This window comes from Miniopterus natalensis, chromosome 13 (genome assembly GCF_054644295.1).
Source record: "Miniopterus natalensis isolate mMinNat1 chromosome 13, mMinNat1.hap1, whole genome shotgun sequence".
NCBI lineage: Eukaryota > Metazoa > Chordata > Mammalia > Chiroptera > Miniopteridae > Miniopterus > Miniopterus natalensis.
Window position 1 is genome coordinate 61788566 of NC_142093.1, and position 27329 is coordinate 61815894.

Consider the following 27329-nt stretch of genomic DNA (forward strand, 5'->3'; position numbering starts at 1 on the left):
TGGATGTTGATGAGCTGCCTTCTACACTCCCGCTAACATGGTGATTGAGTCTCCAACCCAGACATGTACTCTGACTGGTAATCAAATCTGCAACCCTTTGGTGCACAAGACGACGCCCACACTAGCTAGGGCAATCTTGTTTATCTTTTCAAAGAACCAGCCTTTGGTTTCATTGATCTTTTGTATTGTTAAACTCTATTTTCTTTTTTTCTGCTTTGATCTTTGTTATTTCTTTTCTTCTACTCACTTTGCCAGTTGTCGTTTTTCTAGTTCCTTAACATGAAAAGTTAGATTGTTTGTTTGTGATTTTTCTTGTTTCTTGAGGTAGGCCTGTAATGCTATGAATTGCCCCCTGCTGAGGACTGCTTTCACTGAGTCTCATAGATTTTGTGTTGTTTTATTCTAACTTTTATTGTTTCAGCATATCCTTAGATTCCTTTTTTGATCTCTTTGTTAACCCATTCATTGTTTAGTAACATGTTATTTAGTCTCCATGTCTTTGTATTTTTCAACATTTTTTTTCATTGATTTCTATGTTTTTAAACAATATATATTTTTATTGATTTCAGAGAGAAGGAGGGAGATAGAAACATCACTGATGAGAGAGTCATTGATTGGCTGCCTCCGGCACACTCCGTACTGGGAATGGATCCCACAGCCTGGGCATGTGCCCTGACCGACAATTGAACTGCGTTCTCCTAGTTGCTAGGTTGCTGCTCAACCGCTGAGACATGCTGGCCAGGCTGATTTCTACGTTATACTGTTACAGTCGGTGAAGATGCTTGGTATGATTTCAGTGTTCTTAAACTTATTGATGCTTATTTTGTGTCATAACATGTGATCTATACTAGAAAACATCCCATGAGCTCTTGGAAAGACTGTATGTTCTACTTTAGGGTGAAGTGCTCAAGAGATATCAGTAAAATCCATCTGATCTGTGGTGTCATTTAAAGCCTCCATTTCCCTGTGGATTTCCTGTCTGGGCAGAGTTAGCCATTGAAATAAGTGGGGTGTTAAAATTCCCTAGTATAACGCTGTCCTTTTATGTCCATCAGTATTTGCTTTAAATACTTAAGGTCTCCTATGTTGCCTTCATACGTGTTTACAAGGACTGTATCCTCCTGTTGGATTGCTACCTTTATCATTATGTAATGTCCTTCTTCGTCTCTTATTATAGCCTTTGTTTTAAAGTCAGCCATGCTGGTTTGTCTCGGTTGGTTGAGTGCTGTCCAATGTACCTGGCGGTTGCCGGTTCATTCCCATTCTGGGCACATTCTGGTTGTGCGTTTGATCGTCAGTATGGGGCATGCTTGAGGCAGCCAGTTGATGTTTCTTCTCATCAATGTTTCTGTCTCTCTATCTCCCTCTGCCTTCCTCTCTCTGAAATCAACCAAAACAAATAAAAGTAAAAATGAACTCCAGTTTGTCAGATATATCGGTATCCCAGCTTTTTTTTCTCTTTCCATTTGCATGACATATCTTTTTCTGTTCCTTTGCCTTTAGTCTATGTGTATCTTTCGTTCTCAGGTGCATCTCTTGTAGACAGCATATATATGGGTCTTGTTTTCTTATTCATTCAGCTACCCTATGTCTTTTCATTGAAGAACTTACACTATATACATTTAAAATAATTATTGGTAGGTATGTATTTATTGCCAATTTCTTTTTTAAACTATGAGTCTTTGCGTTTTGCTTTTTTCTCATTCTCTTTCTTTGCCTTTTAACCTTTCTTGTAATACGGGTTTGGTCATAACAAAGCAATATTTAGGTTTCATTTGTTTTGGAAGCTCTGTGTTTCTTCTATTTTATATGCTAGTTTTGCTGGGTAAAGTAGTCTTTTTGTAGGTTTTGTAGGTCCTTCCCTTTCATCACTTTGAATATACCACTCCACTCCCTTCTGGCCTGACTTGTTTCAGTTTAGAAATGAGCTAACAGTATTATGGGAGCTCCTTGGTAGGTAAGTAACTTTTATTCTCTTGCTACTTTTAAGATTCTGTCTTTGTCTTTAAGCTTGCCATTTTAATTATGATGTGGTGGTGGTGTTGGCCTCATTAGGTTCACCTTGTTGGGATTGTCTGTGCTTCCTAGACTTGTGTGTCTTTTTCTTTCACCAGGAAAGATGATTTTCAGTCATTTATTCTAATAGTTTCTCCCTTCTGTGCTCTCTGTATTTTCCTTCTGCCACCAGCATGATGTGAATGTTGTTACACTTCATGTTGTCTCTAAGAATCATTAAACTTTTTTTTTTAAATATATCTTTATTAATTTCAGAGAGAGGAAGGGAGTGGGGGAGTGAGAGAAAAATCAATGATGAGAAAGTCGTTGATTGGCTGCCTCCTTCACGCCCCCAACTGGGGCTCAAGCCCACACCCAGGCCTGTGCCCTGACCAGGAATTGAACCTTGATCTCCTGGAACCTATGTTGATGTTCAACTGCTGAGCCACACCCGACCAGGATAAACTAGTTTTATTTAAAAAATTTTGTTGTTGTTGTTGTTGTTCCTCTGATTGGCTGGTTTTTCTTCTCTTTCAAATCAGTGACTTGATTGTCTGCTTCATCAACTTACTGTTCATTCCCTCCAGTGTTACGAATTAATCTGAATTTCTTCTAGTATTAGAATGAATGTGAAATTAATTCTTCATTTTATATATTGTGTTCCTAATATCTGACTGGTTCTTTTTTTATGGTTTTTATGTCCTTTTTCATGTTGTTGCAGTTCCACTAAGTTTCTTAAATATCCTCATAACTATTTTTTATTACTCTATACCTGATAAATTGTTTACCTACATTTTATTTAGCTCTTTTTGGGGTGATTTTTCCTATTCTTTCATTTGTGGCATGCTTCTTTGTCTCCCATTTTGGCTGGATCTTTGTGTTTGTTTCTATATTTTAGTCTTGGGAGGGTGGTCTTACTTTGTAGGTATGCTGTGGGTCTAGTGGCGCAGTTTTCTTGATCACCTTAGCTGCTCCAGGAATGTCCCTTTTGTAGGTTATGTGAGCCCTCCTGTTGTAATTGAGTCTTGATTGCTATTGGCTCATTCATGTGTGGTGTCAGCCCTGAGTCTGGATGACTGAGGATCAGCCTTGACCACAGTTAGGACATGCTGTGCAGGTACTGATTCCATGTAGCAGAATTCACCTCAGCAGGGTCTGTTGCCTGCAGAGATCTCCCTTTGGATTTGTCACTTGTGAAACTAATTGGATGCTGTTCTGATGTCATCTGAATCTGGCCACTGGTTGTGTTGGTTCCGGGGCCTCTTGGGATGGACTGTATTGCATGCCAATGTTAGATGCCACCTATGACGAGCCATGGACAACGTTTTGGAACAACAAATGATGTAGTTTGTTCTGGCCTCTGATTGGCCTGAATGTGTGCAGGAAGGACCAAATTTTGCACCAAGGCAAGCTTTTATCAGAACTAGGCCTGAGGGCAGGTTATCAAAAGACTTAAGGCACCCTGAGATTCACCTCCACCTGCCTCTGCCTTCGGCTGCCTATTAAGCTTTAGACATTGAAAGAGCCTCTGGTACTACTTGAGTTGCATGAGTTAGGTTCTCAGTGAGTTACCAGGTAGGGGTGAATGGTGTTCACCAGATTGATTCAGGATCAAACTTGGTTCCAGTGCTGGGTCTCAGGCCACTCAGCAAATGTCCTAGAGTATACTATACCCAGCTGCCACCTGCTGGGTGCTTACACGCCTTTGTGTTGGGGAAAGGTCTCAGAGTGATCAGGGTGAGGCCAGCAGAGTTTTTCAGGCCCAAAGAGACCACGATTTGGCCTTGCGAATGGAAGGCTCTGCTCCAGTTGCATTGCAAGGGAAAAATGGCCCATATGCTAGAGCCATACACTCAGCACGTCACAACTTGTGCTGGGTAGATACTGAGCTAGAAGCAGCTGTTGTGGGTTGGGAGGATGGGGCCACTGGATTTCTTATGTCTGAGAAGTGCTGATCAGGATGGGGAAGGTGAGGGGAGTGGCCTGCTTGCCAGAGCCACAGAAGTCACTCTGCAAAGATCCTGTCCAGATCTAGGCAGGGCAGAGCCAGCAGGAATCTAGAAAGTGAGGCCACTAGGAGCCCATAGAGTGAGGCTCGTGGATCTCCCATGAAGGTAAGTACCAGTCAGGTTCACGGGAAAGTGGATTGAATGGCCCCTGCCTCAGACCCACACAACTCAATCACTGACACTCCCTGAGTCTGCCCAGACATCTACACCCCAGCCCATGGGGTTGACTACTCAGCAGGCCACAAGCTCCTCAGAGTGGGCCAATGTGGAGTCCAGAGAGTAGGGCTGTTGCATTCCATGTGGCTGATGTCATATGGTAGAGAGTGTTCCTCCCAAGCAGATGGAGTCTGCAGTGTGGGAGAGGAACTCTTCTCAGGGAACTCTTCTGGTGGCTGTTCCTCCAGCTCTCTCCGCAGAGCTACAAATTCCAGTCTTGCCTCATGGGATTCAAGTCTGCTTTGCCTCTTCCTCTTCCAGAGCCTAGGGTGAGTGCCTGTGAATGAGATTTTGTGCATTTGCCCTTTTAGAGGGTATTTGTGTCTCTGGTGGGCTCCTTTCTCTGTCTGAAGGACAGAAACCCCATGCTTTTCACAGCCAGAGGTTATGCCGGTGCCTTTTCCTAGCTCAGGTATTATAGCCGGGGTACCCGGCATGGGGTTGAGACTGCATGCTTCTCAGGGGCACTCCTGCTACTGAGATATCCCTCCAGAACCTCAGCCACCACCCATGGGAATGGGGCCAGCCCATTTTTGTCTCCACACTTCTAACAGTCTCGATATGGTTTTTCTGTAAACCCTTGGTTATAAGAGTTCTCCTCATCTAGTCTTCAGTTCATTATTTAAGATGAGTGTAGCTTCCACCTACTCTAACACCATTTTGAATCTCTTCCTGGATATATTTTTGGTAACAGATTTTTTTATTACTGATTCAGTCTCCTTACTAGTAATTAGTCTGATCAGGTTTTCTGTGTTTTTCATGATTCAGCCTAAGAAAATATATGTTTTTAGGTATTTAGCATTTTCTTTATAGTTGTTCAGTTTGTTGGTGTATAATTGGTCATGGTGGCATTGTATGATTCTTTGTATTTCTTTGATATCAGTTGTAACTTTTATGATTTTATTTATTTGTGTCTTTCTTTTAGTTAGTCTAGAAAAAGGTTTGTAAACTTTTTGGAAAGCAGCAGCTCTTAGTTTCATTGAATTTTTAATTGTCTTTTTTCCATGCTGATCTTTATTTCCTTTCTTCTACTTTGTTCTTCTTTTTCAAGTTTCTTTTGGTTTAAAGTTACATTGTTTACTTGAGACTTCTTTTTGCTTCTTCAGGTCGGCTGTATGGGTTATAAAATTCCTCTTTAGAGCTGCTTTTGCTGTATTTCATAGATTTTCGAGCTTTACATTTGAATTTCCTTTTGTCTCAAGGTATTTCTTATTTCATCTTTGTTTCTTGTTGATGGATGTGTCAAAGAATTTGTAGTTATGTTTTATAACTTCCACAAACAATAAAACTTAGCTAAAATTAAGGGTATCAGCTCCACTGTATTAATTTCATATTTGACCTGTGTCAAAATAACATTGTAATTATTTTAGAAATATGTTTTTATTGATTTCAGAGAGACAGAGAGAGAGACACACATCAAGGACGAGAGTCATCTATTCGCTGCCTCCCACACTCCTCCTGCTGAGGATGGAGCCCTCAACCTGGGCATGTTCCCCCTGCCTGGGAGTTGAACAGTGACCTCTTGGTTCATAGGTTGATGAGCAACCACTGAACCGTATCGGTTGGCAACATTGAAACTTAATATCTTAATTATTTATGTGATCAAAATATGGGAAGAAAAATGTGAGCAAAAACACGCCCTCCTCAGATCCCTTGTTCTACATCTCTTTCCATGCTGGTAAGACCTGCACCCCAAAAGGCTACATTTATTCAACTTCAGCAGGGCAACAGTGACCTAGAGCCCATGCTGAGAGGACCACCACGCTTCCTCTCCAGGACCTGCCAAGACACTGTTAGATACTGTTCACTTTTAACAAAAAGAGGGACTGTCCAGGGCCTGCAGTGGCTCAGGAACACGACGCCCACTGATTCAAGTGCAGAAGGGCTTATGCCCAAACCAAATGGCATTGTTTTTACAGTCCATCCGGTTCAACATACCAGTGACAGGATTTAAGACTTCCCATTGCAGGCCCTATGAGCACACGTGAAATGTGTAGAGTGTCCTCAGTGACCCCATTTTAACCCACATCCATCACGCTTTCTTCTCCTACCACCCCGCCCCTTTTGCCCCTTTCAGCCTTGTCCCCAGCAGTGGTTTATAATATGCTTCCCCCTCCTGCCCCCAGTCCACCACCCAGACCCACTTCAGACCTGGCCCCCTCCCATCCACTCTGACTTCACACAGACTGCCCAATATTCAGACACCTGGTTGGCCCCAGGATACCCTGTGACGGACAGTGTGCCGTGAAGTGGCCTCATCCCAGTTTCAGGGCCAGAGGGCCATGCGTTCATTTCCCATTCTGCAGAGACTGACAGCATGTGCTGGAATCCACACATGAGACCAGGACCCGGGACATGTCGCTGAGCCAATGCATGGCACCTCCGTCAAGGACCCTAGTGCCAGTCAAGGGTCTGACCACTTTGGCTCTCAGCCACCCAGGAGCCACGGCAGGGCTCTGCAGTCAAGCACTCTGGTGTCCTTCAGCTGAACCGTGACTCCCGCATGCACATGCCCTCCTGCCCCAGAGCCTGGAGTTTGGGTTCTCCTTGCTGCCTAAGACCATTCCGTGTCCCTCCACCCCAATGTCTCCATCTTTAAATCTTATGTTCCCAGACTGTACCAGCCCTGCCTGCTGCGGGCACCCACAGAACCCGAGGTCTCTCTCGTCTTTGAAGATTTCAGTACTTGCATCGCTGGCACCCCCTTTACCCCGTCTTCGTCATAACCCTTGGTTCAGTGCCTGTCATGACCCTCCAGCACTTACAGATTCTAAGCCCCTGAGCCTCGTGGCCTCCATTCAGTGAAGGGCAACACGATGGAAATGCAAGTGCCCAGCTCCTGCCCAGCTGGGGGACTGGGATGGTGCCCGTGGGAGAGTCCACTCAAATGCCCCGATCTCAAGGGAAGCACAACAATTGTAGTTTCCTGGGCAGCACAGGCGGTGTCTGGAAGAGCCCCCATTCGCAGTGCTGGCCTGGGTCCTGGGCGGACAGGTGCATGGCCCTGTTGCAGGCAGGTGGCCCCTCTAGAGCATGGAATGAACACGGTGCGCTGCACTTGATTAACTAAGGCCAGCTATACAGGGACACATGCTGCCCAGTTAGTTACAGGAGGGGGACACAATGGCGCCAGCAGTAAGGTGAGAATGTGCAGCACAGTGAAAGATGTTTCATGGTAAGGGCTCCAGAGAGGCCCGGGGCTGGGTCTTTGACTTCCCTTCTGTAAGGACACTGGGGACACTTTCCCTCTCAGTCGGGACTTGCCTAGAACACTTCAGACCCGGAACCCAAAAGGGGGCTCAACTGGGGATGTTTATATCTTGCTGGTCATCTGTGCGCATCCCCAGGTTGGCCCCAACGATCACCTCGACCACACAAACCTTCACATCATCTTATATCCAGCATGGACTCATCCCACTTGTCTCTCTCTGTACCTTTTGTTCAGAGCCCCCGGCATGTCCTTATTTCACGTTATGTATGTGCTGGCTGCTGTGACTCTTTCCTGCAAACTCGCCATCCTCACAAGCCCTTTGGGTTGAGCACTGAGCTTCTAGAGCCTGACCATAGGAGGCGCTCTGCACACACCTGTTAGGGGAGGGAGTGCACCACGTCCTCTTAACACAATCTACAAATTCAAGGAGATCCCAATTGGAATTCCAAGGGAACTCGTTCAAGTGATTCAAAGTTCATACATACTAAAATTTAGAATGTGTGTATTTTTTAAACAAATTTTATTTGCAAGAAGTTATTAAAAAATGATTGAATACCTGTTCAGCGACACCTATACAGTGATGATCATCAGAGAATTATTCCTAAAGCAGAAAGCTAAATAACATTAAGTCCATTAACTAGAGCCAAATAACGTAATTCATGACGCAGCAGGAGAAAAGACACTAGGAGGTATTCTTTTTAGAAATATTTTTAATATTAGAATATATTGTCACATAAAAATATAACGGATATATTACAAATATGGATAGGTGTATATTCACCTACATGACTAGCACATATGAAAGAATATATAAAGATCTGTACTATTATTTCCAATTTAGTGTGTGCATAATTACTTATTTTAAACCTTGACCTTTTCTGCCTATAACCCTGTTATTTTTATAATAAAAACTCTATTTTTGAAAAGTAAAATCAGTTCCAATTGCTTTATTGTAAAGGTTATGAATTGTGTGCATTTGTGTATTGAAGGTGGGGACAGAAAATTTTGTCCAGTACAACTCACCTGGGAAGACAAGCAACTTCGGTTTTGCCTGAAAGTTGGGGATTGTTTTAATTTTATCTGAACCAAATTGTACTTGAAATAAATCACATGCCTAGCAAGCAAATTGCATTGTGGCAAGAAACCCGATTCGGAAGTACATACACTCGACTAACTGTAGGACAGGACATGAGTGCAGCAAAGTACAGACACACAGACCCCTGGGTTCTGGTCCCTCCTTCACCCCCTCGCAGGCTTTCTCATTTCTCTGCAGGTTTGTCTGCTTTGTTTGGTTCTCAGCATAGTTTTAGGATCCTCTGTGCCTTGCTCTCCACTTACTATTTTATATTTATTTCTATCTCCACTGTATCCAACCTTGTCTGTCCATTTTTAAGCTTCTTGCTATTCTTTCTTCATGTTTTTCTTGTCTTTAAATCTCATTGGAACATAGTTGAGAAAAAAAATTCATGTCCTATAAAAAGTCACAACTTCCCACTTATTTTAGTTCTTACGTTTCCTTTGTACAATTTCACTGCTAGGAATGGACACATATCAGGCAAAATGTCTGCTACGTGTTGTGCTGCTCGTAAGAGGAATTTTTGTGTTGTCTGACTTTAATAAACTTCCACCTAAGACCTAAGAGTTTCCGTGAAGAGAGATTTTGTATTCAAACATGTTTTCTTACTTTTTAAAACAATTTATTACTGACACTATAACAGAGGTCCCCTTATATCACCCATGATGCCTCCCCCCCTGCCCCCAATCCCCCCCAGGCCTTCGCCACAGTGTTGTCTGGATCCTTAGGTTACACGTCTCCAAATAAATTATTTGCTTAATCTCTCACCCCCCACCCCCACCCCCTTCCCTCTGTGATCATGGCGTCTGTTCCATCCTTCTGTGCTTTCAGAGAGGGCAAAGCCCATGAAAATGGGATCCTGTTAAGATTCATTTCCTCTTGCTGTCTGTCATTCACTGGCTTCCTTTGGTCTCAGAATAAGTTCTGAGTGTTCAGCTGGCCAACTAGGACTGGGGCTCCAGCTGGCAGGACAGGAGGTAACTGCAGGACAGAGTGCCACCTGTGAGCTCCCTGGAGCCACACCTCAGGTGTCCCTCCCAGTGTCAGGTGCCCTAGGAGGTGCTACACAACAAGGCCTGGGGCTGACCAGGGAGCCATGGACACAGGTTCCCTGGACTGGCCACAGGGAAAGCCCACCCCTGCCCTCGCCAACTCCTGCCAGACCTCACCTCTCCTTCTCGCTGAGCTGCTCCAGCGTCCGGAACCAGGTCCTGAATTGCTCCTCGGGCTCTATTTCATAATTCTCAGCAGCCTCCTGCAGCTCCACGATCTCCTGCATTACCTCCAGTTCCTGGGTCCAGAGGGAGAGGGTGCAGACACAGTGCCGTTTGGGGGCGGGGAATGGGGCAAGGGAAGAGTCCTGGGTCTTTGCTGACATGGGCACTGTCCTTCCCCTAATTCCATCCAGGCCCTACCTGGGCTCAGAGATGAGCATTGACAGCCCTTCCTCCAGAAAGCTGTCCTTGATGCCATCCCCCTACCTCAGCCACCAACTGGAGGGGTCTCCCACCTCTGTTATAAAAGCCTCCCAATAGATGTAAGATGCAGGGGATGGAGCCCAGGAGTGTGCTGGCCTGGGCGTCCCTGATCTTCACCCCTCCCCTGTCCCCAGGAAGTGCCACAGCTGCTCACCTTCCTCTGGTTTTCTTTGTGGATCCGACTCCCCTGTAAGGCAGAGATCCCAAGTCCATCAGAAAGAGCTCCCCATCCATGGCTACCCCTGTGCCCACCCCTTCTTATGTTGAACTACTGCCAGGTCCCAGGAGGGGGTGGGAAACATGGAAAGTCTGGACTTGGACCCAGCCCAGTCTCTGAGCTGCAGAGGAGGGGCACATGGATCGGTATGATGGGGAAGACACCCCAGCTTCAAAGGGCGGCTCTGCTGAGAACTCAGGGCTCAGTACTGGGGCTCTCTCCCCAAAGGTCAATCCCGGCGATCCCAGCCTGGCTCCCAATCACCTACCTCCATATAATGCTCCATCACCGTGTCCAGCATCTGCAGGTCAGTCAGAAACTTCCCAAGGAAGGGGACACACTGGGCAAACAGAGTAAAAGTGGGATGAACCCCTGCTCTCAGGTGTCCTCACAGACCCTCCCCTCAGAGCCTGCCACCCTCAGTCTCCTGGCCCACCCCAGGGATCCCACAAGGACCGTTAGAGCCTCCCCTCAATGGTCCCTTCCCTCACTCTCCAAGAACTCCTCCTAATCACCTGCCAGGGCCTGCATTTAGCAAATCAAAGGTCTGTGGTTAGAGGCCAGCCCCACCCCATATCCTAGCTGCACCCAGCTCTCCCAGTCCCTCCTCTTGGTCACCTCTAATGACTGGTCTTGGGTTCTGTGGGAATGGGGCAGATGCAGGAGGAAGACCTCCCTCTCTTCGCTTGGTGGCCTTCAGCTGGGAGGACAGTGCCCCCTGTCCTCTGCCCCTGGAGCACTCACCAGAAAGGCTCACTCACCTTCTGCTGCAGCCTCTTCTGAGCTCCACAGAGGGTCAGCATCAGAGTGACAAGCCTGGAAGGCCGCTTCTGCCAGGGTCCAGGACAGGGTCATTGAGGTCATACTCCCTTCACCCCACTTCCCCCTCCACCCCAACCTCAGACCCTGGACATGTGACCCACCCCAGCTGGTACCAGGGCTACTGTCCCTCCAGCATGTCTGATTCTAGATGGCTCCCAGCTACAACACTCACTCAGTGTGTGACCTTGGGCAGGGGCCTGGCCTTTCTGACCTGCTTCCTCCTCTCAAAGTGTGAGACCTCCACCTAACTCACAGGTCCTCTTAGGGACTCAGTGTCATTACTGTCATCACTGATCTCGCCCTACCCTTCCAGATGGAGCAGTGCAGGGGCTCTGCAAAGGCCTTTCTTTCCTGAACCTCGTGAGCACCCCGTGATGCCTGCGACACAGGATGGTCATTCCTCCTTTTCTCTCACTAGCAGGCAAGGGGCCCAGAGAGGAACAGTGACTGGCTCAGGGCCCACACAGGAGACACCACTTGTCTCTCCCAGCCAGAGGCTTTGTCCCTTCTGCCCTCATCTCACCCCCAGCCCCATCACTGTCCAGACCCAGTCCTCTGGCTCTCAGGTTTATGCAGGTCCCCACTGGACCGAGCCGTCAACGAATATGTGTCTCGGGAACCTGGCAGAGTTGCCCTGCCTGCCCCACCCCACTGGAGTCCCTGTCCACCAGACCAGAACCAAGACCATGCCTAGCCTTCACCTCCCCAAATGCCCAAAACCTTCCCCTGGGCAGCAGTCTTTCTCCATCCTCAAATAGGGACCCTCAAGGTGCCCCATCTGACTGGCAGGGTAGTGGGTGTCAGGGCACTTTGCCTCCTAGTTGACATGTAGGATCTGAGGTCTGTGCAGGAAGGGTCCACTAACAATGCCCCAGTTCCCCAGACACTTCTCAGAAGCACCCTGGCCTGTGTTAGTGCCCACCAGGCACCAGGTGAAAATCCTGACAGGGACTGACTGGCAGTGAGTGCTCCAGGGGCCAGTGGGAAGTCACAGAATGCACACCTCTCTGTCTCTAGTCCAGCAATTGGGGCCCGAGGCCAGCCAGACCTTTTGTTCACCTGCCCCTTGGGAATCCCCAGCAGGGCCCCTCCCTGGGGCAGGCAGGCTCGCTCTCCTTGGAGGTGTGATGAAGACAGAAGGAGCAGCAGGCCCTGGCTTCCTGAGGACAGGCTGGGCTGGTTTGGGGCGAAAAAGTGCCCACCCACCCCATTCACCCCACAGCCTGGAAGAAACTAAGTCCCAGTGAAATGGACCCGCATGAAAGCCAGAGATGCACTCAGTCTGCCAGCCCTGCACCCTGTCCTGGAGCAGCCCAGCCACCACCACTCTGTGCAGTGACTGGGCCTCTTGCCCCTGAAACTGCCCCCCACCTGACCAGGGACCAAACAGATCTTCCTGTTCATCATGACAGAGGGTGAAAATTTTCAGAGAATCTTTAGGGAACAAACTACCAAAGCCACATCCTGCACCATCCCCGCTTCCCTCACCCCTTCCTCTCTTTCCAGACCTCCAGCCTGCTCTACCTTCATAAGCTGCTCCCTGCTCGCTGGATTGTCCTCCTTGCATAGTTTTTTTAGTGTGACTCTGCTTTTCCTGAGGGGAGGGACAGAAGAAAGACATGTCTAGGAATGATAGGAGAGAGGCACTGAGGGCAAATTCCTTTTGACAATCTAAAGTTTCAAACTCCTAAGGTGAGGGTCTTGATGGCTTCCTCTGAGCAGAAAAGTCTCCATGGAACTTGGGAAACACTCATGCTGGTCACCAGGGCCCCCATTCCCATTGCTACTGAGCAGTTTTTACCACTTCTGGTTTCAGCTGGGCATAGGGTTCTGTTTCTGGAAACACTTGCCAATCTGCTATTTGGCTCAGTGCTGTCTCTGACATTGAAGGAAACTGACTCCTGAAGTAGAGCTGGTGGCCTGAGGTCCCAGGGAGGCCTAGAGACTCTGCCCACCAACAAATCCCTGCCCTGAGGGTTGCCTGCATTCCAGGATATGAGGATACATTTGGAGACATATGGGAGACACCCCCCCCCCCACTCTGGGCCTATGATGGGAGAAGCCTACACACCTGGAAACTTTCTCCCATGTCTTCTTCAGACGATAGATGGACACACTCTGAAGGGCTGACAGGATCCCATGTAGGGAGGAAAAATTCCTCAGGGATCGGCACTCCTGGGAAGGGGGGAGATGCACTGTGAGGTGGGGAACTGGAGCTCTAGTTTCAGTCCCCCTCAATTGGCACCCCCCTCTTGGGTGAGTCAGATGCTCAGGGTAGGCACGTTTAGCACCCAAAGACCAACACTCACAGAAAGGAGGGTCTTAGCTCAATCCAAGGAAGGAGCCAGGTAGGAAGTGAGCCTCCCACCACTGGGACCTGAGAGTCAAGGTCACCATGCCCCTAGAAGAGAGGACCTAGAGACTGTTGGGGCTCAGACCTGAGGCCTCAGTCTTGAGAGCTGACAAAGCAGTAGAGGCCTTTTGCAAGGCTCCGTGTAGGGACTCCACTGGGCCTCCCATAACATACCCTGGCCACCTTAATCCAGTGGTTCAGGACTTTGGCCCTGTCCTGGGCCCTCATGCTTGGGTCTCCAAGGCAGGTGGTGATCACACAGGCGGTCACAGAATTGAACTGTGTGATTGTGGCACGCACAGTAGATGCCGTGTGTTCGTTGCCAGGCTTGTCCCTCTGGGACCAGATGGAGCCCAGGCACTGGTATGGCAGCACCTTTTTGAACAGCTCCTGGGAGAAAAGGGAGTGTCACCCAGCCCTTCCACACCCCAGGTCAGGGTCCCTAACCTCTTTCAGGAGCCACTGGTCAGGACTGAAGGCTAGGAAGCTGAGGATGTGCCCTGAGCCTTGGGGTCCCTGGGATTCATTCTCTATTCACAAAGGGCCCCCTGCACAGGACCCAAGACTGGAAGGGAAGGGACGCGAGCCCCTGCCTCCAGCCCATCCTAATGACTAGCTGCAGGATGCTGCTTAAGTCTGCTCACCCCAAGGGACATCAAACATGACCTGATCACCAATCTCATCCAAATCCCCATTCTGTGCATATTCCCCTGTAGCAGCTACAACCACAGGCTGTTTGTCTCCCTTGTAGTAAAGCACATATCAGGTGCCTAATAAGTGCTGAGGTCGCTGAGTCTCATGGGCATAGGGCTGGGCGACCACGCACCTGGCTACACACAGTGAGCTCCCCTCCCACCTGGCCAGGCCACACCCAGCTTTCTCTGTGATCCCCCTCATCTACTCTGCACAGCCCCTCTGTGCAGCTGGTCTCCTGAGTGTCTACCTTCACCGTCCGCAGGTGGACAGCGAAGGCTTGGGGGTTTAGAAGGTTGTCCAGGACCCATGGGTGGTAATAGATGGAGCTGTGATTTGCATCCAGATCACAGGAGTTCAGATCAGGGAAAGGCAGGGTCCCCCCTACCCCGGCCTGAGAGCCTTCTGCTCACCAAATCCATAGCTGTTAGTTGTTCTGCCACCAGCCTTGGAGGGAAGGTCAGGATGGTACACTTCCCCTCCCTTCCCAGGTGTTCTGTGGTCACAGACCGGGGGAAGTTGGGTGCTGGGGCTGAAGCTAGCTCAGTGCTTGTTGGAGCAAAGATTAGAGCTGGTGGCCTAGGTGGCTCCACCTCCACAGCTGGCCCTGGGGCTGAAGTTGAGGTTGGTTCTTGCTCCATGTCTGGAGGGGTTGATGGAGGTGTCACTGGCTCCAGCACTGGCACAGCTGGACCAGGCTCTAGCCCTGGAGAAGGCCCTTTTTCTGGCTCCTGAGTACTCTCGAGCTCTGGAGGTGGTTCTGAAGCAGGTTAGAGAGACTGGTTCATGCACATGCCTCACTTTCCAGTGTCTTCCCAGAGACAGGAAAGATGCCACTGCCTTTGAGGGTCCTCCAGCCCATGAAACCCTGACCCCACAACCCCCAGTTCATCTTCCCAGACTGCAGCTCCCTCACCTTCCAACTCTGCCTCAGTGGGCTCAAGATGCTCCAACTCTACACAGTCACTTTGGGTGCTGTGCACCAGGTGTGATACAGCATGTTTCTCCTGCACAAAGGCCTGCTTCAGGATCAACCAAGGAAAATGTAGGGGCTGCCTGAAACATTGCTCCTGGTCTGGCCAGGTTCCCATCACAGAAGCTATGGCCCTGCAGAGAGTCAGGTGGGCATAAGAGACAGAGTCCTGGTTTTTCCTTCCACACTGCCCTCCCATGGCACTGTTGTTTGGGACTGAGCCTCTATGGCTGCTCCCACCCATTCATGGGACAGCCCCTTGCTACTCCAACCCCTGTGTGACTGTCCTAAGAGTAGCAGCCTGGTGACCAAGCAAGTTTAACACCGAGTCTGTGAGTCCCTTCCTCCCAGTGACAGCTGGGTTGAAGTTCCTGTACACTGCCAGCTCAGACCTCCATGCCCCTGGGCATCTGGCTGACGACTCAGACAGGCATGTGAGCAGCCCGCACACCAGAGTGTTCTTCTGTCCTGGCCATGGCCCTCAGGAGAGATGCATGTGGAGAGGGACAGGCAGAGCTGGATGGGCCTGTGTTTGGGATCGGAGTCCAGGGGACAACTCATTCCAGCCTCGCCTTCTAGGGAAGCTGAGACCCAATTCACAGTTCTCTTTGACCCCTGTCCTCCTGGAGTAGAAGCCTCCAGACCTCAGCCCTCCCTTGGGAATCAGCTGATGTGGAAGATCAGGGCTCTGCCAGGACTGTTCACCCTAAGCCCCAATCCCATAGACACAGGAGGCCTCCTTCTTCTGGACCCAAGGGCCACTCACTTTTTGATTTGTTCCTCTGGTGTGTCACTCTGGTTGTAATATGGTTCTTTATCTCCACATCTGGTGAACACCTTGATGACATCCGATCTGACGGATGGTGGACGGGACCTGTGAATGATGTGCAGTGTGACTGTCTGACTCGCTGACTTGGACTAAGGCCCAGGGATTGTGTCTGCTTCATTCACTGAGTTAGGCTAAGTGTCTCTAAAAGTGCCTGCTGATAGTAAGAGCCTAATACACATTGTCCAGTAAATGAACTCTAACCAGAACCATCCCAAATGTCTGAGTGGGCCTGGGGCCCCCTACTATCTGCCCCTAGAGGTCCCTAATCTGACTTCACCAAGGACCAGGACAAGGACCAGCTAGGCAAAATCTCAAACTGCTTGGCAGGCTCTTTTCTATGTGCTTTTCCAAACTCAGATGCCACAGGCTGCCAATGGGTGAGTCAGGGGACTATTCATGGGACAGGAAAGAAATTGCCATGAACAACTGCAGCATGTCCAGCAGCCCTTTCTGCAGAGCTGACAGCAGGTAAGACCAGCCATGGATTCTCCCACAGTAGTCCCTACAAGCACCTTACGAGGTTCATCCTCTATGACCCCACTTGTCAGAGGAACAAACTGAGGCTCAGACAGATGTGGTGATATTTTCAAGACACACAGCTAGCAGTGGGCAGAATCACCGCTCTGCCAAAGACGGGGCACATGCTTACCTAGCAAACAGATCATCCAGGAACTGCTGGGCTCTGGAGAAGGCCGGGTGCACGGGCATGAAGCTGCAGAAGTGGGGGATGTTTCCACCTGGGAAAACTTGTGCCGTGGATGTCGTCAACTTCTCCAGGATGTTTTCCTGGAAGGCCCACATCCTGCAGGCCTCATGTAGGTTAAGAGTTAACTCAGCCGCACACTGAGTGGGACAAGGAGGGAGATTCAGTCAGTGACATCACCATGAATCCCAGTAGGATGGAGGTCTGGAGCTCCCCAGGAAGTCCCAGCCCATCAGGTATGTGAGCAAGAGGAGGGACAGCAGTGCCCAGGCTGAACGAGGTTCTAGGTTTTCAAAGCACCACTTAAGTTTGGTGTGTGGGGGGATTTTCATACAACTGTTACCTTCTAGGCATGTTTTCATTTTTTTAGCTGAGGAACATCAGACCTCCTCGCATTAATAGCTGTACGAAGAGCATTGTCCCTGTGAGTCCTCAAGAAACATCCCCATTATAGAGATGAGGTCACAGAGGCTTAGGGATGTCAACTGTCCCAAGATCATGCAGGTCAGAACTGAGAAATGCCCTGGGTGACATCCCCACTCAGCTAGCTGAGACTTACCTACTCCTCACATGGATAAAAAGCACCTGGGAATATTGTCCCCCCCACTTTGGGGAAAGTGTACACGCTAGACATGGCCTATGAAAAGCACTGACTTCCAAAAAGACACTTATTTCCCCTCATTTTACATTCAGGGGCATTTTGGGACCCTCATTATGGAGACCCCAGACTGGAGAAAGGCGATCACCAGGTAGGAGTCTGAGCAGGTGACTCAGGAAGGCGCAAATCCAGGTGGCCAGTGCAAAGCTGCCAGGTGAGCCAAAGTCCCCGGGAGGCCATTGCCAATGAAGGAGCACTGCAATGGCCTTGGACAACTTGTTATGGGATAGATAAAAATTTCAGTGAGTGAGAAATCCCTGGGCCATCTGCGAGCAAGGCAGCAGCCATCATCACAGAGTGCTGTTGACAACCTCACTGCCACAGCCCTTTGGATTTGGAATCGGCCTGCAGCTGGGCAGGTTTTACATGTGCATGTTCTTCCACCAGCAGGGGGCGTCTATCTCCAGCGGGGCAAAGTAGACATGGTGCTCTGACTTATGTCCCCCAAATTCCATGACTTTGGAACCCTTGGAACTTCAGAACATGCCTGAATTTAAGCACGTAGTTAAGGTTAAGTGGGTTCAGTGGGGTGGGTCTTAATCCAATAGGACCAGTGTCTTTGGAAGAGGAGGGGGGACACGTGGAAGCACAGAGGGGAGCCCATGTGACAGAGAGAGAAGGTGGCTGATGACAAGCCCAGGAGAGACCCCTCAGGGAAACAGCCCTGCTGATGTCCTCAGCCCTAACTTCTAGCCTCTTGAACTGTGAGAAAATGAATGTCTGCTGTTCACACCACCCAGTGTGGTCCTGTGTCCTGGCAGCCCGAGCACCTAGCACAGTCCACAGGGACACACTGAAGTGTCCCTGGCAGCACTGCCGACGTGGCAGCTGACCTGAATTAGGGCGATGTCCACAGCACTGAAAGGCTGCATCCCTGTGACAAACGACCTCCATCACTGGACAAGGACAGTGGAGCTGACTGCTCCATAGGATATTGGGGCAGGTAGTTTATACAACACAATCAGCAAAACACAAATGGGCTCATGGTCTACTATGAAGTGAAACAGTGTTTTTTTCTTTTTTAATATTCCTACAAATATGTGAGGAGTGTCTTTCTAGCCTCCCATGTAGCTGGAGGGAGGAGTGGAGGTCCGGATTCCTTTGTCATAGGACTGTGGACACTCTAGGGAGAGCACTGGTTGGGCTCCTGGGAGTCCCAACACTTGGGTCTGGGTTCTGGGCACTGCCAGGTCATTTCGGGGTTGTGGGTGCAGAGACCTTTGAGGTGAGTTCTCACCTGAGTCAAGCACTGGATGGTGTCTGTGGCCTGATGCACCTTCCCCTGGTCTAGGGAGGTGGAGTAGTTGAACCCATGGAGCATCTTTTTGACAATGTCCTTGTTGGAGCCCTACAGAGACAGAGCCCGGTACCGAGCCAGGAGGCATCAGGAACCCTCCAGCCCCTCTGTGGTTCTATCTCACAGCAGCCCTGGCAACCTGATACAGTCCATTAGGACACAGTGAGGATGCTCCCCTCAGCCCTGCTTAACTTGGAAGAACTGAATCACATCAAGGTCTACAGCAGTGAAAGGCTGGGTCACTGAGGAAAACTACGACCTTTATGGGGTGATAGGGAGATGAGTGAGGTGACGGCTCCTGACCAGCCGGCCTACAGAACTTTGCTGAGCTCTGGGAGAAGACAAGTTGCAGAGAAAGGTATCCAATACTTTGTTCCTCCCATCTTTTTGACAAACCACCCAGTCAAGTGTGATGATGTGTGAGGCTCAGAGGTCTCCTTGGACATTGGAGCTGACTGCTCCCTAGGGTACTCGGGCAGAGAGTTCAAACAAGAAAACAGCAAATGTAAATGTGCTTGTGGCCTACTGGCAAATGAAACTACAGATTTTCTCTCTCTAATATTCCTACAAGTATGTGAGGAGAGATTTTTCACTCTCCCATGTTGCTGGAGGGAGGAGTGTAGGTCCAGATTCTTTTGTCATGGGACTAAGGACACTCTGGAGGAAAAGCCCTGGAGACCCCCAGATGTGAGTCTGGGTTCTAGGCCCTCCCTGGTCATCTTGGGGTCCTGAATGTGGAGACCAACCTGGGCCAACTCTCACCTCAGACCAGCACTGGACATGGTTGTCAGCCTGGTGCACCTGCACCCTGACCCAGTTGGTGGTGTAGTGGGGCCCGTGGTCCAGCACTTCGATGGTGTCATCCTCGGAGCTCTGCAAAGACAGAGCGGGAACTGAGCCAGGAGGCATCAGGAACCTCCAGCCCCATCTGTGGTCCTGTGTAACAGCAGCCCTGGCAAACTAACACCGTCTGTTAGGACACAGTGAGGATGTTCCTGACAGCCCTGCTGCACTAGCAAGAACTGAATCCCGTCAAGGTCTACAGCAGTGAAAGGCTGGGTCACTGAGGAAAACTCCCTCCTAATGGGATGTGAGGGCGGTGAGTGAGGCCACAGCTCCTGACCTGGCCTCCTCCACTGGTTGGCCGTGCTCTCTGAGATGACAAATGGCAGAGAAATCTATGCAGTGCCTGCATCCCTTTCCATTTGTTTAAATACACAGCATCTGTCAGTGTGATGATGTGTGAGGCTCAGAGACAGTCTCCAAGGACAGTCGTGCTGACTGCTCCCCAGGATCCCTGGGGCAGGCAGTTAAACAATGAAAGGAGCAAAAAGCAAGGACAGAAGAATATTTTCTCCACTACTCCAGGAAATACGTGAAGCCTGAATTTCTACCCTACCAGAGACGTGATCGGGAGGGCTGGAGGTACAGATGTCTTTGGGAGTGGGCCTGTGGAAACACTGAGGCCCCAGATTTGAGCCTGGGTTCTGGTCCCACCCCAGCCACCTGGAGGCCCTGGGTGTGGGCCAGCTCTCACCTCAGACCAGCACTGGCACTGGATGGTTTTCCTAGCCTGGTGCTCCTGAACCTGGTACCAGTTGATGGCATAAGTGAACCCATCAGCCAGCTCTTCTATGGCACCCTCCGTGAAGCTCTGCTGAGACAGAGGCCGGTCCCGGACCAGGGGCATGAGGGGCCTCCCAGGGCACTGCCAGTGGGGGACATGCCTACCACAAAAGCTGCTCCCCAGATCAGGCACAGAGTGCCATCTGCAAAGGCCTCCAGGATGGGAGGGAGCACGATGACCCCTGGAGGACTTCTGAGTAACAAGTGGGTAGAGGAGCTTGGTCCACAGCTCTCAGCTTCCCTTCCTGTCAGCCATGACCTGGGCCATGAACATGACAGACCCTCGAGGCTTCTAACACCCAACAACCTGCTCCTGCTTAGGATGAGCACCCGTCACCACCCCCGAAACACACACATACCCAGGATGAGGGGTAAGATTTGTGGGGCCCAAGGTGGGAACCCACTTGGGGACTGGCCTGGATGGGCCTGCCCTGGGCTGTCCCTGGCTACCTGAGGGTGCCTCAGGCCAGAGGGTGAGGAGTGTTCGCAGTGGCACTTGCACCAATTTCTACAGCAATGGAAACATCTCTTACTCTGGGCATTTTTGTGCCCAGAGCCTCGGAAGCACGGGAAGCAACAGAGAGACATCCTAGTCTCCTGACTGCTCCAGTCAAGTGAGTAGGAAAGGCAGTTGTCTCCAGAATGTGGGTACCTGGTTACCAGAGCCCTACATACTATTGGGGACCTGTCACCAAGGAAGTGAGGTCACCTCTCAAGGTTCCGTGACCTGGGCCCCTTCCTCCAATCAGAGCCATCCAAAGAACCTCTGGGCTTCTGACCACTCACCTTCCTCGCACATGTCATGTCCACACCTGCACACCAGCACCTACCCAGCCCTCCCACAGCTCCCTGGGGATGGGCCAGGGCCTGGCTGGGAGGAGAAATCTTAGCTCGCAGCTCCTTTCCCCCCAAGTTCCGTGTCCTGGGGAAGCCTCTTTGCCTCTCAGGGCCTCCCCAGTCTCCCAACCCACACAGTGAGGATGGCGCTAAACACCATGTCCCAAGGACACCATCAGGTGTGGATGACATAATGTCCTTAATACCTGTGGGCTGGTCTCCCATGAATCTGCTGCAAAGTGGAGAGGTGGAAGAGGGACATGAATGAGGGGACATGGAACGGAACTCCTCGCCAAACAGCCTTGGGTCTAGCTTGTGGTTTTGGGGGAGTCACTGCCCACTTTGGCCTCACTTTCAAGTCTGCTCCTTTAAGAGGCTGAAATGACAGGAAATTCAGACATTGTCATTCACTGTCTTAAAACCTTCCAGTGGCCTCTTGTTAGGCCCAGAATCAGACCAAGTGCCTCATGACTTACTCGGAGGCTCTCATGTGGTGGAGCCTTCACAGCGGCTTCTAGTGATTCCAGCCTCTTGCTAGGAACACCCTTGTGTATCAGCTGAGGGCTCAGTAACTGGCTTCTGAACAACATACAGCACAACCCAGGTGATGGGATGTGAGGTCCTGTCACTTCTCTTGTACTCTTATCCTTGAGTTACCTTCCTTTCTCTCAGCCTCTATTTCACTTCCTCTCTGGATGTGTCTCTCTGTCTCTCTGTCTCTGTCTGTCATATCTCTGGAACAGGGAGAGAAAGCACCCATGGTTTGAGCTGCCCTATGTAGAGGCCCCTTAGGAGAGAATCAAGGGAGGGTCCAGGCCAACAGGCAGGAACCCGGGCTCTCAGTCCAAACTGCACCCTGATGAACACCAGGCGAGTGATCCTGGGAGATCTCTCCCCAGTCGAACTGCAGTTGAAACCCATCTCCTGACTCACAGAGACCTTGAGGCAGAGGTACCCCACCAAACCGTGCCCAGAAGCCTGGTCCATAGCAGTTATGAGGTGTCAATACTTGTACTTTACAGATGCAAATTTGAGAGCAGTCTTATTTGTGCCTCGGTTTCCCATCTGAACTCAGCAATAATAAAAACTTTACACTCTCTGAGGTTATGGAAAGTGTTAAGAATTAATGGTGGGAACACCTGGCAAATCACAAGGGTGGTGGTTACATGTTATAAATCAGTTTGAACATTCCTCTTCCAGTGTCTGGAAGCACCCTAGGGTGGGGACTAGCGCCTGGCCCAAGGTAGGAAGCACTCCTCAACATACAATGAATACATGAATGGGAGACACTTTGGAAGCCTTGCAAACGTTCCCTCCTGCCCTGGCTTCACATCGCCCATGTGAACAGCTGGGTCAGACCACAGATCTGTGTGTGTCTGTTCATGGTTTGAGGCCAGAACTTCTCAGGGTCCCAAGGACCTATGGAGAAAGGTGGGACCCCCTGGGTGGGGGTGGGGGTGGTCATCAGGGTCAACCAAGCCTTCTTGGGGGAGGGCAGGAGCACTGAGCTGAAGACAGAACCTGCCCCAGCCCTGGGCCTGGAAACCAAGAAAGGAATCAGACACTGCCCAGGATGCTCAGATGGAACAGGTAGTGGCTAGGAGGAGACTTTTGGGTTCCATTTCACCAGCTACTCCTGCCACATGGAAGGACCTGGGCAGAGATATTTAAATGACCCCCTTTGATGCTAGAAATTCAACTTTTGTTTAAAATTACACATGTGCCTAATATTTAAACTAGCTGAGTGAAAGCTGCAGGGCTGTCAGGGGGCCCAGAGCAAGGACCTCCTCTCCCAGGGGAGCGGGAGCTCTGTTCCTAATACCCAGACCAGGATCTTTATCTGCTGGATGGGAACCTGAATCCCTGCAGGAGCAAACCGAAGCCCCCAAGGAAGGAGCCCAAAACAGGTTCAGTGGGGAGGCAGCTGCCAGCCCCTTCACCCTCTCCACCTTAAAACTACTTTCTCCCACAGTATTACTAAGCCCTAAAAGGAGTGGAATTCGGATAGACGCCAGGACCGAATGCATGCATCTGGAGGACACTATGCTAAGGGAAGTGAACCTACCACAAAAGGACAAATACAGATGATCCTACTTTCATGGCATCCTATTTGCATCACAGTCCCAGGCATGAAAAGTGGAAGGGAAGCTGCCAGAAGATGGGAGGAGAAGGAATGGGTAGTTAGTGTTTCATTTTGCAAGATGAAAAGATTTGTGCAGGTGGGGGTCATGATGGCTGCACAGCAGATTGAATATACTGCATACCAGTGAATTGTAGACTTAAAAATGACTAAGATGATCAGTTTTGTATTACATGTATTTAACCCCAAGTATTATGTTTAAAATATGCTTTTATTGGTCACAGAGAGAGGAAGGGAGAGGGAGAGAGAACAAGAAACATCAATGATAAGAGCAAGTCATTGATCAGCTGCCTCCTGTACTCCCTCTGCTGAGGATCTAGCCCACAACTTGGGTATGTGCCCTGACCGGGGATCGAATCATGATCTCCTGGATCAAAGGTCGGTGCTTACCACTGAGCAGTGCCAGCTGGGCTACAATTATTATTATTTCTTAATTTAACTTCATTGTTAAAAGTATTATGTGTCCCATCCCCCCCCCCATTTACCCCAACACCTCACTCCCACCCCCACCCCAGGCCTTCATCCCATTATTGTCTGTGTGTCCATGAGTTATGCATATATGCATATAATTTCTTTGATTAATGTGTTACCACCTCCCAAGCACGTTCCCTCTTCCCTCTGAGATATAAACATCTGTTGCATGCTTCAATATCTCTGGATCTATTTTGTTTGTCAGATTCTTTTGTTCCTTGCCTTCTTCTTAAAGAAGACACTTTAACTTTTCATGTAATACTGCTTTGGTGGTAATGGGCTCCTTTAGCTTTTTCTTATCTTTGAAGCTCTTTATCTGACCTTCAGCTCTAAATGATAGTTTTGCTGGGTAGAGTAATTTTGGTTGTATGTTCTTGCTTTTCATCACTTTGAATATTTCTTGCTACTCCCTTCTGGCCTGCAACGTTTGTTAAGAAATCAGGTGACAGTCTTATGGGAGCTCCCATGTAGGTAACTAACTACTTTTTTCTTGTTGCTTTTAACATTCTCTTTGTCTTTAAACTTTAGTATTTTCCTCATGTGTCTTGGTATGGGCTTCTTTGGTTTCCTCGTTTTGGGACTCTCTGTGCTTCCTGGACTTGTAAGTCTATTTCATTCTTGCCAGTTAAGGGAAGTTTTCTGTTATTATCTTTTCAAATAGCTATATGATTTCTTGCTCTCTTTCTTCTCCTTCTAACTTCCCCATAATGTGAATGTTGGGCTACTTAAAGTTCTCCCAGATTCCTTAGACTATCTTCATATGTGGTGAAGGCCTTGGGTGGGTGTGGGAGGCAGGCGGAAAGGGTCAATGGTCTTCATTTTTGCCCTTCTGGTTGGGTGGTTTTTTCTTTCTCATATTCCAAATTGCTGATTTGATATTCAGTGTCCTCTACCCTACTGTTGATTCCCTATAAATTATTCTTCATTTCATTTTGTGTAGCCTTCCTTTCTGACTGGTTCTTTATTATGTCATTGATGATCTCAGTGGTTTTCTTAATAGTCTTACTAAGATCCCTGAACATCCTTCTAACTATTATTTTGAACCCTAGTAGCTTGCTTGGCTCCAATTAGTTCTCTTTCTGGAGATTTCTTCGCTTCTTTCCTTTGCGACATCTTTCTTTCCTCCCCATTTGAGCTACTTCCTGGTGTTTGTTTCTATGTCTTAGGAAGAGCTGCTATATCCCCCGAAATTGGTAGAATGGCTTTGTGTAGTAGATGTTCTGTAGGGTCCAGTGGCTTAGCCTCCCCAGCTACCTAAGCTGGCCCTTCTAGGTGCTTTCTTGTGTGGGCTCTGTGCAATTTCCTGCTGTAGTTGATCCTTGGTTGCTATTGGCGTCCCTGGGAGGAATTCACCCTCAGGCCAATCGACCTTGAGAACAATCTGCAGCTACAGCTGAAGAGCTGGTGTGCTGAACACACACCTATAGAGCAGGATTTACTTCAGTGGACCTTTGGTGTTCACCGAGTCCACCCCTTGAATGTGTCACTCATAAATGTGGTAGGGTTGTACTGTAGCATGGTCAAAGCTGACCACCAGGTGCATTGTCTCTGGGGCCTCCTGAGAGATGCAAAGTTAGCCTCTGCCTGAGTCTTGACCAGGGCCACTCAACTTGAGCTACACAGCAAGCTGTAGATGGCTGCTATTGTGCTGGGCTTGGAGGTGTCCAAGAGAGTCCAAGCTATGAACTAGTGCAGGCTTCCACTAGTGCCAGGCCTGGGGTCACTTATTGAGAGGTATGGGGTACACAAAGGCCCACTGTTGCTTGTTTGAGAGATTTTAAGAAAGTCATAAAAATGAGGCTAGAGAGGTCACTTGCATAGAAAAGCCACTGGAAATGGCTTGGATGAGCTTGCAAGTAGGGAGGGGCGGGGTCTCTGGGAATCACCAGAGTGGGGCCAAAGTTGTGAGTCAGGTGCTGGAGATTCAGAGAAGTGCTTGCCTGCCTGACTGCCTGCTGGCTCTGTGGGGGGAGGGCTTGCCAAAGGAGCAATGGCCTCTGCCAGCTGTTCTGCCTGGGGGCAAGCTGCCCCTCCACCTCTCCCCCTGGCTCCAGGCAAGTTAGTTCCTCCCTGAATGTCCCAGATTTCTTTCCAGCTTCTGCATGACACTGGAGCTCAGAGGGAGCATGTCCGAGTTAGTGTTTAGGCCCCTTAAGAAGAACTGTCTGGGACTCCCGCAGCCTCTGCTCCCTCAGCCACAATCCCCCCTGGTTTTCACAGACCGAAGTTGTGGGACTCCTCTTTTCAGCCCTGGAACCCTGGGCTGGAAACCTGGCATGGGGCTGTGATCCCCACTCATCCAGGAAACTTCCACAACTGAGTTGTCCCTCCTGGTTTTAAACCAAGGCATCCTGCGTGGGCCTGTGGCACCTCTCTCGGATTCAGCCCCAATCTGCCCGCGTCTCCCCCCTCTGACTGTTCTCAATGCTTCTTCAGTTCCCTGGTTGTAGGACTTCTCTTCAGCTAGATAGCAGGAGATTCTGAGTGAGGGTGGTTCTGTATTTTACTTGTAATCTTGATGTGGTTGCGAGAGGCGGTGGGTTCTGCAGTTACCTAGCTTCCATCTTCTTGTCTCCCCACAATTATTTTTTATTAAAACTAATGATCTGGACCTCTCAGAAGCTGTAGCCACATGGATACCCATCTGGGAGGACATGTCCTAGACATCCCTGGCCCCTGGAGCTGAGGCAGAAATATTTCACCCATTGCTCTCCAAGGCACAGGAACTTCCCTGGGGTGGCTCCAGGGACCTGGAGTGGGCTGCACTGGGCCTGGGTATGCATCTGTGGACAAAGCAGAGGGCTGACGTCCATGAAGGCCTGGGTCAGGGACAGTTCTTCTGGGCGTTAGAGTGTGACCTGGAGGAAGCCCAAACCATGTACCGACCAGCTACAGGACTCCTGCCCCCAACAATTCAAGATGCAGCCCCAGATCTCAGGAGAACACACCTTCTCCCTAGTGCTTCCATGGACTGTGACACTGGGATCGCATCCAAGGCCTTTGGGGAGAAAGCTCAGTAAGTGTTTCCTGTCCTGGGACCCTGCTCTACTTGCCAACTTTCAGAGCATTGGGTCAGCTCCAGGACAGAGACAGACCCAGTGAGATCATCCAAATGACAACTGGGCAGCTACTCCTCAAGCTTCAAAGTCCACGGGCACCTCATGCTCGCACCCTCCTCAAACACTGTCACTCAACCCCAATGGTGGCTCCTGATAAGATACCTTAGAACCCACCCCAGTTACCTGAACCCATTCACCCTGCCCAGGAACACATCTGAAGCCAGCAGGAAAGCACATGTGCCCCATGATGGCACTGACACAGTGACGAGGTTCACTCACAAACCCTGCAGAGCCCATTTTGCTGGGTTGCTGGCCCCATCCTTTGTGGACTGTGGAATAGCAAGTGGCCATATTGGGGAGCCCCATGAGTCATGAAGCTTCCTGTGGACTCTGGGAGCTGAGGGCGGCCTGTAGCCCCAGCCAGCAAAAAATCCAAACTCTCAGTCCTCCACCTGCAGGAAACTGGATTGTATCCACACCCGTAGGGACATTGCCTCGTAGACCTGAGAAGGGAGCACATTCTCAGCCAAATCATGGTCTTGTGTGACACGAGTCAGTGGAACCACTGATGCCATGCCCTCCTCCTGGCTGTAGAGGCTGTCAGATAGGCAGGAGTGTGTATTGTCACTAGGTTAGTGGTGATATTGCTCCACAGCAAGAGATGACT

General features: G+C 49.7%; 1 protein-coding gene across 1 annotated transcript; it reads right to left on the reverse strand.

The window, feature by feature from the left end:
• Positions 1-9450: 9450 nt before the first annotated feature.
• Positions 9451-20219, reverse strand: LOC148091737 (ral guanine nucleotide dissociation stimulator-like). The gene is made up of 13 exons (XM_087823792.1): positions 20067-20219; positions 16521-16714; positions 15809-15916; positions 14986-15176; positions 14483-14838; positions 13551-13766; positions 13095-13198; positions 12548-12617; positions 10963-11031; positions 10470-10541; positions 10139-10171; positions 9676-9797; positions 9451-9487 (listed from the first exon to the last, which is right to left on the reverse strand). Exons 1-13 carry the CDS (start codon positions 20217-20219, stop codon positions 9451-9453), a joined length of 1725 nt encoding a protein of 574 aa, XP_087679918.1.
• Positions 20220-27329: the final 7110 nt, after the last annotated feature.